General features: G+C 38.0%; 1 protein-coding gene across 1 annotated transcript in view; it reads right to left on the reverse strand.

Moving 5' to 3' along the window:
• The window catches only part of LOC150075090 (3-hydroxyisobutyrate dehydrogenase, mitochondrial), a 91,589-nt gene that overhangs the window by 41,092 nt on the left and 32,181 nt on the right, over positions 1-18,316 (reverse strand). Inside the window, exon 2 of the mRNA XM_090389259.1 lies at positions 3,300-3,570. Within this exon, the coding sequence (XP_090245385.1) occupies positions 3,300-3,514 (215 nt within the window). The 5' untranslated portion in view covers positions 3,515-3,570. The remainder of the gene's footprint in view (positions 1-3,299; positions 3,571-18,316) is intronic.

Raw genomic sequence — 18,316 nt, forward strand, 5'->3', positions numbered from 1 at the left:
ATAACATGGCCTCGTTGCTCTCGGCCCCTCATACACACTACTCGGGCTTTCTCCACACCACTATCTGGCAGAGTAGAGGCAGCAAGATTATACAGTGGGTTTTGGTATACGATTTTACTGGTGCATTAGCAGCAAAGGCTATTATGCACCAAGACATAGATTATACACTAGCTGCTGGGCTGTGAACACTGTTTTACAGCTATACCCTCAAAATGTAAGGAAGACTGGATCTCAAACAATGTTCATCATAATCTCAAAAGACATCAATCATACTGTATGATGGAAGAGAGATGAGGAGGGGGGAATTGCTAAGGCTCTGTTCCAGAGCTCTAAAGACTAAGCATGGGTTTCAGCAATTATTTTATTTATTTTTTATTTATTGTAAAATGTAGTAGTAGTAATGGCAAATATTGCAAGCAAGCAAGTTTATATAGCATTAGCCAAAAAAAAAAAAAAAAAACAATTACACACCTAACCCATCCATGCCCTCCAAGGATTTGTATAGTTCTTCCTTCAATTTATTCAAACCACCCACTTCCACAACAACAGATGGAAGCCTATTCCAACAATCAACCACCTGATGGCTGAAGGCAAACTTCTGCACATCTATTCTGCAACCATCCTTCCTCAACTTGAATTTATGTTAATAATATTTTTCCACTTCCTCAACAAGTGGAAGAATATCATTAACATTCAGCTTACTCAATCCAGTCAAGGTTTTAAACACCTCAATCCCAGTACGTGCCTGGTCTCGAGACGTTGCAATTTGTAGAACCGACTCCGTTCTAGGTAAGAGCACCCTTTTGTTCCCTTCACCAATGTGGTTGCCCTTCTCTGCACCTGTTCCAGACATTCTATATCCATCTTAAAGTGAGGCCTCCATACCCGTATACAGTACTCAAGATGTGGCCTAACCATGGCCTTATACAAAGGGATACTCACCTCCCTATCTATCCCTGCTAGCAAAATTTCTGTATATCATTGAAAAAACCCCATGAGCTGTCCTGGCAACATGTCTGCACTGTTCAGAAAATTTCATGTCTAACTGCACAATTACCCCCAGGTCCTTTCATTTAACAATACCCTGAGTATAGTACCACACAGTTGCTAAGTTACTCTGGGGTTACTGCTACCCATATACAGTACCTTGCATTTGTCAATGTTAAACTTCAAGTGCCTTTCTCAGCACAATCAACCCAATTTTCCTAGATCTTGTTGCAATAGCTGACCCTGATGACTGTTTCTCTTGTTACTTCTCTAACATGCTGCTGTAGAAAACAGTCATCCCAGAAATCCAAGTGTGTGTGTGTGTGTGTGACCAACCCACAAATTCCAGTCAACATGTGGAAAGTTAATCTCCCCCATTATGAGACATTCTGATTTGTGGCCCACTCTATTAACCTGTATAGCTGTTTGGTGCACTCATCACAGTCATTAGTCCTATAACACACTCCTCTCAACTATATCACACCAAACTGACTCAACATTGCCAACTCAACATAACCCAAGTCAACTGAATGCACTGCCTTAGATTTAATATTGTTCTTAACCAGGAGCATAACCCCTCCTCCTCTCCTGTCTGTTCTTCCTGTATACATTGTACTCCCCATATTCAAATTTAGCATCAGTTATGTCTGAGTGACACCATGTCTTTGCTATTCCTACAATGACTGCATTCAACGATTTAATAATCAATACTTCAAATTCATCAATTTATTTACAGTGCTCCTAGCATTAGTGTACATGCAAGTGTTCTTTCTCTTAGTTACCCTAACACAGCTCATGTATTCATCTGTTCCATGATGACCAACAGCAGGGCCTGAAATACCAGATCTTTGCTTTCCAGGCTCCTGCATGTATCAATAGTAGCAATGCAAGAATCACTTTCACTTCTACCTGCAGCTCTAGTTAAACTACTAATTATATGTGCCAGATATTAAATAATTCCAGATCATAAAGTACCAGAATTCACAGTGTTGAGGTGCACTTACATTTGGTAGGTAGACAGGGTCTTGGCAGATTAAGCTACTTTGTTTCTGTATAGGAAAAATTTAATAAATACCAAAGTAGATATCTAACTCACATGTCTACTGAAAGGTTAAAAAGCAAAAACTTTTATATGGAATTTATCCATGGGATAGGTGATATAATTCCAGATTATTAAGATTATGTAAAACTTGAAGAATAATAAAGTGTTTATTTAGAAAGATTTTTCTTCCTTTTTCAGAAGAGTGAACAGGGGAAAAATTAGTGTAAAAAGGTAACACAACATAGGACATGAACCTATGTAAGGGATTTTGTGAAATAAAGAAATATGATCAGGAAACCCCCCCAACCCTCTACACAAATATATACAAACAAGGACCCATAAAAGATACACACATAGCAATCACATTATCTCAAGTGTTCTATATATCCATTACTGAAAATTATATTTTTATTTACAGTTAAACTATATATGAAAAAGTAACTACAGTTGTATAATTATATTAGGAGAAAATTTCATGCAATTCTTACAATATACTAATATTTAACATAGAGTGGACACCACTTATTATGATCACTTTGAGGCACAACTTAACTGATAACAATAACCAATGAAAGAAAAATGCAGCTGTTCAGTGTTATTTATTGATGCAGAATTGAATACAAGTGTACATAAAAAGGTGGAAGGTGGACAGCAATATAATATAAAAATCAATTTAATTTGACTGTTCCCTATTTCCTCAAGAAAGTTATCATTAAAAATGTAACTGTCATGTTTCTGGAATCTAAAAAAATATTAAAAACAAATAAAGAAAATATTAAAATCAAGAAAACGGTTAACTCTACTGTAAAACAGCCAGATTGGTAAGAGTAAAGATACAGTACTTTGTTTCATGGAGTAATTACACTGACAGCCATAAAAACTATACAAAGCAACAGAAGTAAATTAACATGCATGCATTGGAATTCAAAATCAAGATGTTAAGTAATCACTTCCACTGCACATTCATAAACCGTGATACAATAAAAAAAGCAACAGCAGGACCCAAAACACTGATTAAAATAAACAATCTTTTGCTATGTATTCATATAGGTCTGAATGGAGCTTCATAAAAGTGATAACATTATCTGTGATCACAATAAGTAGCATGCACTGTATCATTAATTTTTTTAAAAAGGTGATCTTCAAGAGGATAAATTTAACTTTATTGGATAAATCATTAACGTAATATATGAATAACATAAAATAGAACGTTTTAATATTTCTCAAGATCCATATCAGCTATAAGAATATCAATGAAGAATAAACATACTCAAAAATGCCATTTTTTCCAGCATAAACTTCTGTTACATGGGGATTTGATGGTAACATTGTAATGATCCTGTCACATTTTTCTGCTACTTCTGCAGGATGCATGGCAGGTAATGCCCCTCTATCTGAGAGTGCCACCATAGCTTCTGGATAAACATCATATACAATTAAGCAATGTCCATTATCTGTAAGATTCTTGGCCATATGAGAACCCATGTTGCCTAAACCGATAAATCCAATAGGGACTTGTGATGTTTTCCTTCCAGCTGACACTAAAGACAAATAAGTTTAATTAAAGAATCATAGAGGAAAAAAACTCTCTTCTGTGTATTATAAGTTGGGGAAAAAAAAAAAATGCCAAATTTGTATACTAAACTGAAACAAGCAAATGATATAAACAACTAAAAGTTCAAAGCATGCTGCTTTGTACTTACTCAAATTTTAAATTAACAATTTCGACAATGTCAATTACTTGTGTTTGATTAATATATGATTGCTATTTAAAACTGTACATTCTGTCCACTGTAACCAGACACAAACAAATACACATCACTGAGTAAAGCTCTCATTGGTCAGCTGATAAAAAATATAGTGGTACTTTGGCAAACTGACCAATGAAAGCTTTATTCAATGACACATTTATTTATGTCAAGATTAGAGTGAACAGAGTATAGTTCTATTGTACTCTCAAAAATATTTGTTATTTGAGCAATCCATTCAACCCAATGAAGTAAGGAAGAACAGAAGGGATTTAAAGTAAACAACCCAAAATAAAAAATGGATGTCATCTAACAAGAACATCAGGCCAACATTAAATATTTGACAAAAGAATCTAATATAGTGATGCTGCCACTTCTGAATACCACATAAAATTTTGATCTCAGCAAGTTAAATGGGGTTGAAAATTCATGCAAGATGACTCCCACTCAGGATGACCAGTAGATGTGACCAGTACACATCAGGCCAACATTAAATTTTTGACAAAAGAATCTAATATAGTGATGCTGCCACTTCTGAATACCACATAAAATTTTGATCTGAGCAATTTAAATGGAGTTGAGAATTCATGCAAGATGACTCCCACTCAGGATGACCAGTAGATGTGTCTATGGCTGACAGAGAATACAATATTTCTGAGGGGTTGGTACTGATCATCCTCCATGAATACTTGGCCTTGCCAATGGTCTGTTCTCACTGGATGCCAAGAATGTTCAGACTTAAGAAAAACAGAAGGGATGAAATTTGTGAGGAAATTTGCACATGCATGATGCAGATCCACAATGATTTCTTTCAAGAACTTTAACTGGGTATGAAACATGGATTCACACTGGGTTCTGGAAACAACACAGTGGTCCATGCAAAGGAAACACCATGGGTCACCACTGCCCAAAAAATTCAAGACTTGTCTCTCTGCCAGAAAGATCATGACTACTAGTTTTTGGAATATGGAAGGAATTCTTTTGATAGACTACATGCCACATAAGAAAACAATTACTGGATATGCTTATGTTACTATTCTCATAAATTTAAAAGGGGCCATAAAGGAACAGAGAAGAGGGAAATTGATATGAGGTGCCCAACTTCTTCATGATGATGTTCCTCTGCACAATCCCATAAAGCAATTCCTTCTCTGAAAGACTGCAGATTCCAGGAGTAAAAACAACCATCTTACGGTCCAGAGCTGGCTCCCAGTAATTATTTCCTCTTCAGAAATCTAAAAAAACACTTGCTACATGGGTGTCCACTTAAGTAATAACAATCTCAAGGAAGCTATAAATGCTTTTGCATTTATAGCTTCATTGAATAAAAACTGAATAAAAACTTTTTTTCAGGTATTTCCTCTTTGCCCTCACAAAATGGGATATATGTATTAAATTCAAGGGGATGTATACTAATTAAATTTTAAAAAAATAATAAAACCTAAGCTATGCTGTTTCTTTATTATTGAGGTAAATAAACTTTTTGAGACAATATGATATGCACTCCTGAATGCACATCATAGTGTCTTACAACATAAGCTAAAATTAAAGATTTTTAGTTGTAATTTCCTCTAATTAATTATCAATTTTTTTATTTTACACAGTTAAATATTCTATTCCCTCCCACCCATATGATAGGATTTGGTAAGAATCCTGAAATGTCACCTACTAACAATTTAGCATAGAAATTTGGCTTGTATTCCATATGAGTTTAATAAAACCTATTTTGGCAATCATTTTGCGTGGTATAATAAGTGTCATTTATTATTATTTTATATAGTATACAATTTACCATATGAATGAATAATGAACAAGCTCCGAATGGCTTCAATTTTTTAGCTACACACAATCAGCTAATAAAGGCGCTGAAGCTTTTGCTATTGCTCATCAGCAACTTTTTTTACCTACTAGAATAACAGACAATCCTAACCACATACTTAACATTTGATCTTTTCCTCACTAATAATTCTTCAAAGGAATAACGATAATGCAGTTAATGTTAGTTCTCTAAGTACCTCAGTTCACACATGGTAGCCTCTGGTTCAACAGAACCTCCTTTACCCATGGCCTTGTGTTGTTTGTAATTACAAGAATGCAAAATGAGATCATCTAAATGCTCAAAACGTTTTTACGACACTTGAATGCTAACCAATCTTCCACTTCTTTCCAAACTATGAAATTGTCAATTTACAACAGTTGTCTCCAATTTGTGTCCACCAAAAACACCAATATGCAGCACTTGTCACAAAATTTTGAAACACATAATGAAAAGAGCCTCTTTCTCTTGATCTATGACCTTAATGAACTATTCCATTAGTTTCAGTGTTATTAGCATTAGTAGAGGCATATGATGCAAGAAAGCAAGCTTATGCAGCATCAGCCAAAAAAAAACAAAAAAAAACCACTTTCACTTCACCCCTCTGTTCGTTCAGCTGAACCTTAAATTTATTTGGGCTATCAACTTCCACGACAAGGGATGGAAGTCTGTTCCACCAACCAACTACCCACTGGCTAAAGACAAATTTCCACACGTCTATCCTACATCTGTCTTTCCTCAATTTGAATTTATGCCCTCTCAGGTGATTATTCTGAGCAAGAGGAAGAATCCCATCAGCATTGAGCATGCTCAAACCATTCAAAGCTTTATACACCTCTATCAGATCACCTCGCTGGTGCCTAGTCTCCAGACACTGTACTTTGCAAAACTTAAGCCTTTCTTCATAAGAGCAACCCTTTGTTCCATTCATTAATCTTGTTGCCCTTCTCTGTACTCGTTCCAGCAGCTCTACATCCTTCTTGAAATGAGGCCTCCAGACCTGTATACAGTACTTTAGGTGTGGCCTGACCATTGCCTTATACAAGGGAATAATCACCTTCTTATCCCTGCTAGAAAAATTCCTGTATATCACTGACAAGACACCATGAGGTACTCTTGTAGCCCGTCTGCACTGCTCAGAGAACTTCATATCTGCATGCACAATTACCCCCAGATCCTTTTCATTCTCTACCACTGTCAGTAGCCGACCGGGCTAGCCGAGTGGGTAAAGCACCTACCCGGCAACCCAAAGGTCGCGGGTTCGATTCCCGCCTTGGGCTTGGATCAAAGTACTGCAAAAACCTTGGGAGGTGCAATATGGCCACAGAAGCCGATGCGCCAACAACTACCAAATCAAAAAAACAAAAACCACTGTCAGTGTAGTACCACAGAGTTGATACGTTGCTCTGGGGTTGCTGTTTCCCATATGTAGTACTTTACATTTGTCAATGTTAAACTTCATTTGCCACCTCTCAGCCCATCTGCTCAACCTTTCCAGATCCTATTGCAGCAGCATAGTGTCAGTAGTGTCCTTGACAACCCTGCCAACCTTTGTATCGTCTGCAAACTTGGACATTAAGCTTGATATACCATCCTCAATATCATTCATAAATACAGAAAACAATAATGGACCCAACGCTGAACCCTGAGGGACTCCACTTATAACATTAATCCACGATGAGCAGTGTTCATTGTTTACCACTCTCTGTCTTCTCCCCCTCGACCACCCCTTTATCCATAGCAGCAATTTGCCTCCAATGCCACACTGCTCCAATTTGTGCAACAGTATCAAAAGCCTTTCTAAGATCCAAGTATATAATATCAAAGTTATTCCCTGCATTCAGTTCTTTTGTGACTGCATCATAGTATCCAATCAAATTGGTCAGGCAAGACTTCCCCTTAACAAAACCATGCTGTGTCCGAGCTATAACTGAAGTCTTGTCTAGATGATCCTGCAGTGCTTCTTTAACTAGTGCCTCCATTAATTTTCCTGGAACAGAAGTTAAACTCACAGGTCTACAATTACTTATGTCAGCCTTTGATCCTCCTTTGCGAATTGGGGTCACATTTGCACATCTCCAGTCTGTGGGTACCTCCCCTGAGTCCAAGGAAGCTCTCATAATTATGGCTAAGGCTTTGCTTACTTCCTTTGCTGCCTCCTTTAATATAACTGGATAGATCCCATCCACCCTAGGTGCCTTTCTTGTGTTTATCTTCAACAATTTCTCCTCCACTTTACTCTCAGTTATTACAAGATTCTCTAGCTTACTGCCAGAGTTGAATACGTCTCTGGCAATCCCCTTGCTGAATAACTCCTCATGTGTGAATGTCGATGCAAAATATTCATTCAGTTTGTTAGCTACCTGAGCAGGATCATCAACAGGTGACCAGTCAATATCGAGTGGACCAATCTGATTCATCCCCTTCCTTCTAGAGTTTACATAAGCAAAGAACTCTTTGCTGTTTTTCTTTGCATCCCTTGCCAAAGATTTCTCGTAACCTGCCTTTGCCTGCCTAACCTCCTTTGTAACTTGGTTACAGATCAACTTGTATCTATCATAGGCTTCTGTGTCATGTGTTAATTTATATGTATCCCATGCATTTTTCTTCTCTGCCATATGTCTCATTAGTTCATCTGACATCCATATAGGCCTAAACGTTGAACAATATTTCTTAGTTGGTATGTAAAGCCTAGTAGCTTCCAAGATAATTTCTTTGAATGCTTCCCATTTTGCATTTGCTGTTGGTAACATCATCAGTTGGTCCCACTGTATAGAATTTAAATACTGTCTCAGTCCATCGTAGTCGCCTTTACGAAAGCAATAACCCTTCCCTTTACCCCTGATGGTAGTTACCTCTTTGAGTAAATCCCACTTCAGCACACTGTGATCACTGCCACCTAGTGGTTCCTTTATCTGCAGATTCTTAATGCATGAAGAATCACTACTGATAATCAAATCAAGAGTGTTACTCCCTCTAGTTGCCTCCCAAACATGCTGATGTAGAAAACAATCATCCAATAAATCCACAAAAGCCTTGCTAGTGTGTGAGTGACCAACCAACAAATTCCAATCAATATCTGGGAAATTAATATCCCCCATTATAAGACTCTCTGATATACTGGCCCACTCTATTTCCCTACAGTTTCTTATTATACTAGGGTCATTAGGCCTATAGCACACTCCTACTCTCAATTTTGATCTCCCAATGCTTATGTTACACCAAAGTGACTCGACACTGCACTGTCCAGCGGTGTCGACTGGCTTCACTTCCTTGGATTTTGTGTTTCTTAACTAATAGCATAATCCCTCCTCCCTTCCTATCCTGTCTGTAGAAGTTGTACTTTGCAAATTCCAGTTCTGCATTCCTTATATCTGTGTGACACCACGTCTCTGATATCCCAACAATATCCACCTTTGATGCTTTGAGCAATACCTCAAATTCATCAAGTTTATTTACCAAACTCCTAGCATTGGTGTATACGCAAGTATACATGCACCTGTTTCTATTCTTAGCTACCTTAACACAACCCATGTGTTTACTTGTACAGCAATGACTCCCAGCAGTCTCTGAAATATCCTGCATCTTGTTTTTCAGGCTTCTGCTCATTCCAATAGAAGCAGTGCAAGAATCACTTTCACCTCTGCCAGTGACTACTGTTAATCTATTAGTCTTTGTATCCCCCCCCCCAAGGTGCCTTGCCTAGCAGTTTTCCGACCCACCTAACACTGCGTCGATAGCATCAGCAAATATTCTTGCATTATTTGCAGCAGTGGCAGAAGTACTTTACTCAGAAAAAGACAAGTGGCTCACTGATGACATTTCTGCATCCAGGTGTGCAATTAAGTTTTTATGGACATGTCTTTCTAATCCAATTACAGTAAAATCTCGTTAATACAAACTTGGTTTATACAAAGTACTCCTTTATATGAAGCACATACCATTCCTCTGTGAAAGGATAGGCTTTTCTATGTAAATATATTCATTCATTACAAAATTCAGTTAATATGTATTACAAAGTTCCTTTTTACCCTGTGAGAAATAAATATTGTTATTTTGTGTGTTTAATACAAATCAGGCACTGACTTATTAGAAATTACCTTTGTGAAAACAAAACCAGTTTATGGTACCTACAATGTAAGTGCCTCTAAAAACATCTCTCTGAAGGATGAGCTGTTAAATTAACAAAAGAATAAAAACAGTTTTTCTAAGTTGTTTATATAGACTGACTTGTGCTCAATAGGATTAGGGTCAGTTGCTTGTTTGTTTGTTGTTATTTGGATTTTAGGAGCATTAGCAACTAAGGCCATATTGCTCCGGGATACGCGGTGGTCATTCCCTGACCTTTCCGCATCCTCCGTATTTGGTGGTGACAGGCTCGAACCCCGGTCTAATCAAGAAGTATGTGCTACGCACTGCTGCTCCTTCCCACCTGGCTACGGAGGCACCGGCAGGGTCAGTTGCAATTGTTACACTAGTTCACAGAGTCTTTTAGCATTAGCATAAGCATATGGATGCAAGAAAGCAAGCTTATACAAAATCAGCCAAAAAAAAAAAAAACATGTTCCCATTTCACCCATTGATTCGCTCCAAATGTTTGTCTAGTTCTGGCTTCAATTTATATATTAAGCTGTCAACTTCTACAATGGCAGATGGAAGTTACAGCAATCAACCACCCGCCGGCTAAGAGCAAATTTCAGCACATCTATTCTACAACTGTCTTTCCTCAATTCACTACAGTATAGAGTAATCTATTTTTTGTGCCATTTTATCTGAGCTGATGTCTGTTTTGGAACTTGTCTTTAAATTAATTTAAAAATTGTTTATATTAAATCCTATCTAGCAGTGTTACGGCGACAAAAAAAAAAATAAATAAATAAGCCTGGAAATTAACTCAAAATTATACAAGAGGCTGACAGAATAGATCGAAGTGGACATTGCAAAGGAATACAACATCCCTGTTACCTACTTTATCTACAATACTGAAAAACCAAAAAAAAAAACTTGAAAAAGTGCCTGACTGGAGCAGCAATAAAAAAACAGGAAACAAATTTGTGGTGCAAAACATGAGCTTGAAACAAAACTTTTTGAGTGGTACCAACAAATGCAAGCATCTAATTTGCCAATGTCAGGTCCAATTTTGCAAGAAAAGGCAAATTATCTAGCTCAGCAACATGGAATTAGCGATGCCAAATGCAGCAGTAGCTGGCTCCAAAGATTTAAAGACAGGAATAACTTCGTTTCGCAAAATATTTGCAGCATCTGAATTAGTTGACAAAGAAAAGGCTACAGACTGGTTGTGTTCTGTACAATCCATTCTTGAAATGTATGCGCCGAAGGATATTTTTAATCTTGACGAGACAGGTTTATTTTATAATTTGCTGCCAAACAAAACATTTGCTGTTTGAGGAGAGTCTTGTCACAGTGGAAAATTAAGCAAACAAAGACTCACTGTTCTGTTATGCTGCAATTCAGATGGCAGTACAAAACTAAGCCTGCCTATGATTGGTAAGTTTTCAAAGCCAAAATGTTTTAAAGAAGTTAACCAACTTCCCTGTGTTTATGAGGTCAATAGAAGTGCTTGGCTTATGGTCAAAATTTTCCAGTCTTGGTTATCAAAAGCAAACAGAAGAATGGCTTCAGAAAAAAGGAACATTTTGATGATTCTAGATTGTCGTACAGCACATTCTGCCGAGACACTTAAGTTGACTAATATATGGCTGTTGTTTTTATCTCCCAATACCACCAATATTATGCAGTCACTGGATCAAGCCATTATTTATAACCTCAAAGCATGTAGAGAGCACTTGATGCAGTGCTTGGGACAGTACTGCATCAAGTGTGATAATCAATTGCTCTAGAAAAAGTGGCTTTGGAGAGAATATCATCGAAAAACATGGTCCAACAGACAAATGTGACAGCAATATTGAGAAATGGAGAAATCTGAAGGGGCATATGGGTTTTGTTGTGAATTTGAAGAGTTTGTGAAGGTGGATGATAAAGTTGCTACGACAGCAACGCCAACACCAGAAGAGCTGCTAAGTACCAAGCAAAACGATGATGCTTTTGTTATGAGCGACAGTGAAGCACACACACACATTGCCATCTTAAAAAGATGCCCAAAATGCATTGAGCATAATAGAGAGAATGTGTTGGCCTGCAGTAACATTGATAAAGAACATTGATATAGAATTTTTTTCAGCCTGGTCTGTACTTGTTAACAGAAGGGACTGCTTCTACAGGGATGGGATACACATAAATAGAAAGGGTGCAAGAATATTTGCTGATGCTATCGACGCAGTGTTAGGTGGGTCGGAAAACTGCTAGCTTGGGGGGATACAAGGACCAATAGATTAACAGTAGCCACTGGCAGAGGTGAAAGTGATTCTTGTGCTGCTTCTATTGGAATGAGCAGAAGCCTGAAAAACAAGAGGCAGGATATTTCAGACAGTGCTGGGAGTCATTGCAGTACAAGTAAGCACATGGGTTGTGTTAGGGTAGCTAAGAAAAATAACAAGTGCATGTATACTTGCATGTACACCAATGCTAGGGGTTTGGTAAATAAATTTGATGAATTTGAGGTACTGCTCAAAGCATCAAAGGTGGATATTGTTTGGATATCAGAGACGTGGTGTCACACAGATATAAGGAATGCAGAACTGGAATTTGGGGAGTACAACGTCTACAGAAACGATAGACAGGATAGGAAGGGAGGAGGGGTTATGCTATTAGTTAAGAAACACATAAAATCCAAGGAAGTGAAGCCAGTCAACATCGCTGAACAGTGCAGTGTCGAGTCAGTTTGGTGTTTTGTTAAGGGGAAGTCTTGCCTGATCAATATGATTGGATACTATGATGCAGTCACAAAACAACTCATAATATATACTTGGATCTTAGAAAGGCTTTTGATACTGTTGCACATGAAAGACTGCTGCACAAATTGGAGCAGTGTGGCATTGGAGGCATATTGTTGCTATGGATAAAGGGGTGGTTGAGGAGGAGAAGACAGAGAATGGTAATCAATGGACACTGCTCATTGTGGTCTAATGTTATTAGTGGAGTCCCTCAGGGTTGAGTGTTGGGTCCATTATTGTTTTCTGTATTTATAAATAATATTGATGATGGTATATCAAGCTTAATGTCCAAGTTTGCAGACGATACAAAAGTTGGCAGGGTTGTTAAGGACACTACTGACGCTATGTTGCTGGAACAGGTTCTGGAAAGGTTGAGCAGATGGGCTGAGAGGTGGCAAATGAAGTTTAACATTGAGAAATGTAAAGTACTACATATGGGAAACAGCAACCCCAGAGCAACGTATCAACTCTGTGGTACTACACTGACAGTGGTAGAGAATGAAAAGGACCTGGGGATGATTGTGCAGGCAGATATGAAGTTCTCTGAGCAGTGCAGATGGGCTGCAAGAGTAGCTCATGGTGTCTTATCAATGATATACAGGAATTTTTCTAGCAGCGATAAGGAGGTGATTATTCCCTTGTATGAGGCAATGGTCAGGCCACACCTTGAGTATGGTATACAGGTCTGGAGGGCTCATTTCAAGAAGGATGGAGAGCTGCTGGAACGAGTACAGAGAAGGGCAACAAGGTTAGTGAATGGAACAAAGGGTTGCTCTTACGAAGAAAGGCTTAAGTTTTGCAAATTACAGTGTCTGGAGACTAGGCACCAGCGAGATGATCTGATAGAGGTGTATAAAGCCTTGAATGGTTTGAGCATGCTCAATGCTGATGCGATCCTTCCTCTTGCTCAGATTAATCACCTGAGAGGGCATAAATTCAAATTGAGGAAAGACAGATGTAGGATAGACGTGCGGGAATTTGTCTTTAGCCAGCGGGTAGTTGGTTGGTGGAAGAGACTTCCATCCCTTGTTGTGGAAGTTGATAGCCTAAATAAATTTAAGGCTCAGCTGGACAGGTATTTCGAACGAACGGAGGGGTGAAGTGGAAGTTGTTTTTTTTTTTTTTTCTGGCTGATGCTGCATAAGCTTGCTTTCTTGCATCATATGCCTCTACTAATGCTAAAGAAACAACTATTGCATTTGATGTCTGTGCTGTAGTTAAAAATGCATACAGAGCAAAAACTGCACAAACAACACTGGATTCATTCTTTAAATTAGATTAATTTATTATATAGTTAATGGTTTGTATGTCTCCTTTTATATTGAGATTGTAATTATTTTTACTGTGATACTAAAATATTGTATATATCAAAATATATACTGTACAATATTTTCATTTCCGTTAATTGTTTTTCTCTTAGTTTATTTGATAAATAAAATAAAATCTTTAAAAAATGTGTTATTCCTATTACTGTATTGTTAGACATAGCTTTTGTTTTTATTAAATTTTATTTTTATTATTTTTAATTTTATTATTATTTGATATTATTATTAGGTATAAAGTATGTTGTAACAAAAAAAAAGGTAAAATTTTGACACTTTTGGGGGACTTCGTTACTACAAACCTCATTATTACAAAACTCGAAAATTTAGTTCCCTTGAACTTTGTATTAATGAGATTCAACAGTATCAGCTTTAGCCCTACTATCTTATTCTCACAGAAAGCAAGGATCATGTTTCACATGACTTTTGTTGAAATTATCACAAATTATCCATTCATGATTAAAATATTTCACCACTTCTAACAAAAATTTTAAACTGTCATAAGTTTCCTTTAAGTGTATGGAACAGTCAATCTGAACTGAGGGTAACATGTTCCCTGTGTAGCAAACATTTTAAACTCCTCAATTCCACTGTCAACGATAAAACTCCATTCCAGTAATCATACATAACACCCAGAATGTTCATTAAACCATTTATTTCAGCATGGAACTCAAAAGATACCTCCTTGTAGTAGAAAGGAATGAATTCTTCCCATACCAAGCATATGAAGTGCCAGAGTGCTAATTCTTTTCACCATTCCTGGGAACTTTAGTGAATTCTTTGACAGATCCAAGTCTTGTACCAGACTGTTCAGTTCAGCTTGTGTAAACTGACATGCCTTTTTTCGATACTGGTTTCCACTTCACCAACAGTGCTGGATTACCCAACAAGCCCAGTAGACATATCAAGGGAATCCACAGGTCAAGGAACCTGTCACCACGGTGTAGCATCAGGCAACATTAGACTAAAACCATGGTGCTGTTTGTTTGTTGTTTGTTATTTGGTTTTTAGGAGCATTAGCAACTAAGGCCATATTGCTCCGAGAATATGCGGTGGTCATTCCCTGACCTTTCCGCATCCTCCGTATTTGGTGGTGACGGGATCGAACCCCGGTCTAATCAAGAAGCGTGTGTTACGCACTGCTGCTCCTTCCCACCTGGCTACGGAGGCGCCCCAAACCATGGTGCCCTGGAGAGCTCCCCCCCAGAAGATGTTAAAACACTACTGTTCCCTGGTATCTTCAAATTCCCTATGCCTACTTGGGGAACATCAAGAATCAAAGTCTGTGATGGAAATGTCAAAAGTTCTAAGGTTTGGATGTGTTGCATGTGTCAAAGTATTGGAGTCTGTACTGGAAGTATCAAAGTGCTGAGGTTAATTGGTACTAGTGATGAGCATAATAAAAGAAACACAAAAACACAAAGCTATGTGGTATAAAGCAATGCAGAATTTAAGCTTTAGTTTTGATAATGTCACTTGAATTCCATTCACAGGCATTTATTACTTTTTTCATTTCATAATCAATTATGAATCTTTTGGTTACGGAAAACATTCAATTATGCCCATCACAGTGGGAGAAGGGGGTGCAGAACAAACAACTGATAGCAGATTTGGATACTGAGTTGCAGCTTTGTCCTTAGTACCACATCCTGTAATATTCTCCATGTAAAAATTGAAATCCAATGAGTAATCTCTTGGTTATTGCCACATCACAGATATATCAAATAATGTACAAAGGACTTTTATCTTCCATTAGCCCATTCATATTTTCAACACAGATGGCAGACACAACATGAGAATCATGATGTGTTGGTTACTAACACTAGCCAAAATAAGCATATGTTTTCTAAAGAATATCATAATGGACATATGCATATCACACATATGCATCATATGCATGAGTCAGTGATTTGTTGTCTCTGACTTTGTGATGTAAAATATCTAGGTACAGCACAAGGAATCAAGGTTGTTGACACATTAACAATGCATTATTATCTGAAAAAAATGTTATATAAATAAAAATGATAACAAATATCTGATGTACTGTGGCAGATCTTGTAATGTCATTTTTTGAAAAAGCTGACTTTTAAACAAAAATGACTGTTTTTTTTTTTTTCCACCAGGTAGGGAATAAAGCTGTGCTCACAATTTTCCATCAACAAAAATCTTGAATAAAACTATTATTGATTACTTAACAACATAGTGTAGTTTATTCCTTCATATTAATGCTACAGTACCTATGCTAAGAACTGCATTGTAGTGCAAAGTGTATACAATTTAATATTAAGGTTGTGCACCACTGTTACCCACAAAATGTTGGTGACTCTATTGTCAGGGAAACGGGGAACATGCTTTGCAAAAAGGATAGGTGGAACAGGACCAGGGTATGTCTGCCAGGGGCAACGTTTGATGACGTTGTAGAGCAGATATCATCTTTTAAGGGCACAAAAGGTGATATAGTTGTACACGTTGGCACTAATGATATCAAGAGCAGGAGACCGGCAGAATTGCTTAACAAGTACAGGTCACTGTTGAAAAAAAGCCGTGAAATAGGGTTGAATTTGAAAGTGTCTGATTCTGCCCAGACACGATAGGAGGGAGTATATGATGAGAGCCTTGTCGATCAATTCGGCCCTGGAAAGATTGTGCAAGGCTCAAGGGGTAGAATTTTTTTCAGCCTGGACTGTGCTTGTTAACAGGAGAGATTGCTTCTACAGGGATGGGATACACTTAAATAGAAAGGGTGCAAGAATATTTGCTGATGCTATCGAGGCAGTGTTAGGTGGGTCGGAAAACTGCTAGCTTGGGGGAAGACAAAGACGAATAGATTAACAGTAGCCACTGGCAGAGGTGAAAGAGATTCTTGCACTGCTTCTATTGGAATGAGCAGAAGCCTGAAAAACAAGATGCAGGATATTTCAGAGACTGCTGGGAGTCATTGCGGTACAAGTGAACAAGAGAACATGGGTTGTGTTAGGGTGGCTAAGAGTAGAAATAGGTGCATGTATACTTGCGTGTACACCAATGCTAGGAGTTTAGTAAATAAATTTGATGAATTTGAGGTATTGCTCAAAACATCAAAGGCAGATATTGTTGGGATATCAGAGACGTGGTGTCACACAGATATAAGGAATGCAGAACTGGAATTTGGGGAGTACAACGTCTACAGAAAGGATAGACAGGATAGGAAGGGAGGAAGGGTTATGCTATTAGCTAAGAAATGCATAAAATCCAAGGAAGTGAAGCCAGTGGACATCGCTGGACAGTGCAGTTTTGAGTCAGTTTGGTGTGACATAAGCATTGGGAGATCAAAATTGAGATTAGGAGTGTGCTATGGGCCTAATGACTCTGATGAGTATAATAAGAAACTGTACAGGGAAATAGAGTGGGCCAGTAAATCAGAGAGTCTTATAATGGGAGATTTTAATTTCCCAGATATTGACTGGAATTTGGGGGCTGGTCACTCACACACTAGTAAGGCTTTTGTGGATTTATTGGATGATTGTTTTCTACATCAGCATGTTCGGGAGGCAACCAGAGGGAGGAATACTCTTGATTTGATTATTAGCAGTGATTCTTCATGCATTAAGAATCTGCAGATAAATGAACCACTAGGTGGCAGTGATCACAGTGTCCTGAAGTGGGATTTACTCAAAGAGGTAACTACCATTAGGGGTAAAGGGAAGGGTTATTGCTTTCGTAAAGGCGACTACGATGGACTGAGACAGTATTTAAATTCTATACAGTGGGACCAACTGATGATGTTACCAACAGCAAATGCAAAATGGGAAGCATTCAAAGAAATTATCTTGGAAGCTACTAGGCTTTACATACCAACTAAGAAATATTGTTCAAGGTTTAGGCCTAAATGGATGTCATATGAACTAATGAGGCATATGGCAGAGAAGAAACATGAATGGGATACATACAAATTAACACATGACACAGAAGCCTATGATAGATACAAGTTGATCTGTAACCAAGTTACAAAGGAGGATAGGCAGGCGAAGGCAGATTACGAGAAATCTTTGGCAAGGGATGCAAAGAAAAACAGCAAAGAGTTCTTTATTTATGTAAACTCTAGAAGGAAGGGGATGAATCAGATTGGTCCACTTGATATCGATGGGTCAACTGTTGATGATCCTGCTCAGGTAGCTAACAAACTAAATGAATATTTTGCATCGACATTCACACATGAGGAGTTATTTAGCGAGGGGAATGCCAGAGGTGTATTCAACTCTAGCAGTAAGCTAGAGAATCTTGTAATAACTGAGAGTAAAGTGGAGGAGAAATTGTTGAAGATAAACACAAGAAAGGCACCCGGGGTGGATGGGATCTATCCAGTTATATTAAAGGAGGCAGCAGAGGAAGTAAGCAAACCCTTAGCATAATTATGAGAGCTTCCTTGGACTCAGGGGAGGTACCCACAGACTGGAGATGTGCAAATGTGATCCCAATTCACAAAGGAGGATCAAAGGCTGACACAAGTAATTATAGACCTGTGAGTTTAACTTCTGTTCCAGGAAAATTAATGGAGGCACTGGTTA

The sequence above is a fragment of the Mastigoproctus giganteus genome, chromosome 14, assembly GCF_048544385.1.
Source record: "Mastigoproctus giganteus isolate SK-2022 chromosome 14, ASM4854438v1, whole genome shotgun sequence".
NCBI lineage: Eukaryota > Metazoa > Arthropoda > Arachnida > Uropygi > Thelyphonidae > Mastigoproctus > Mastigoproctus giganteus.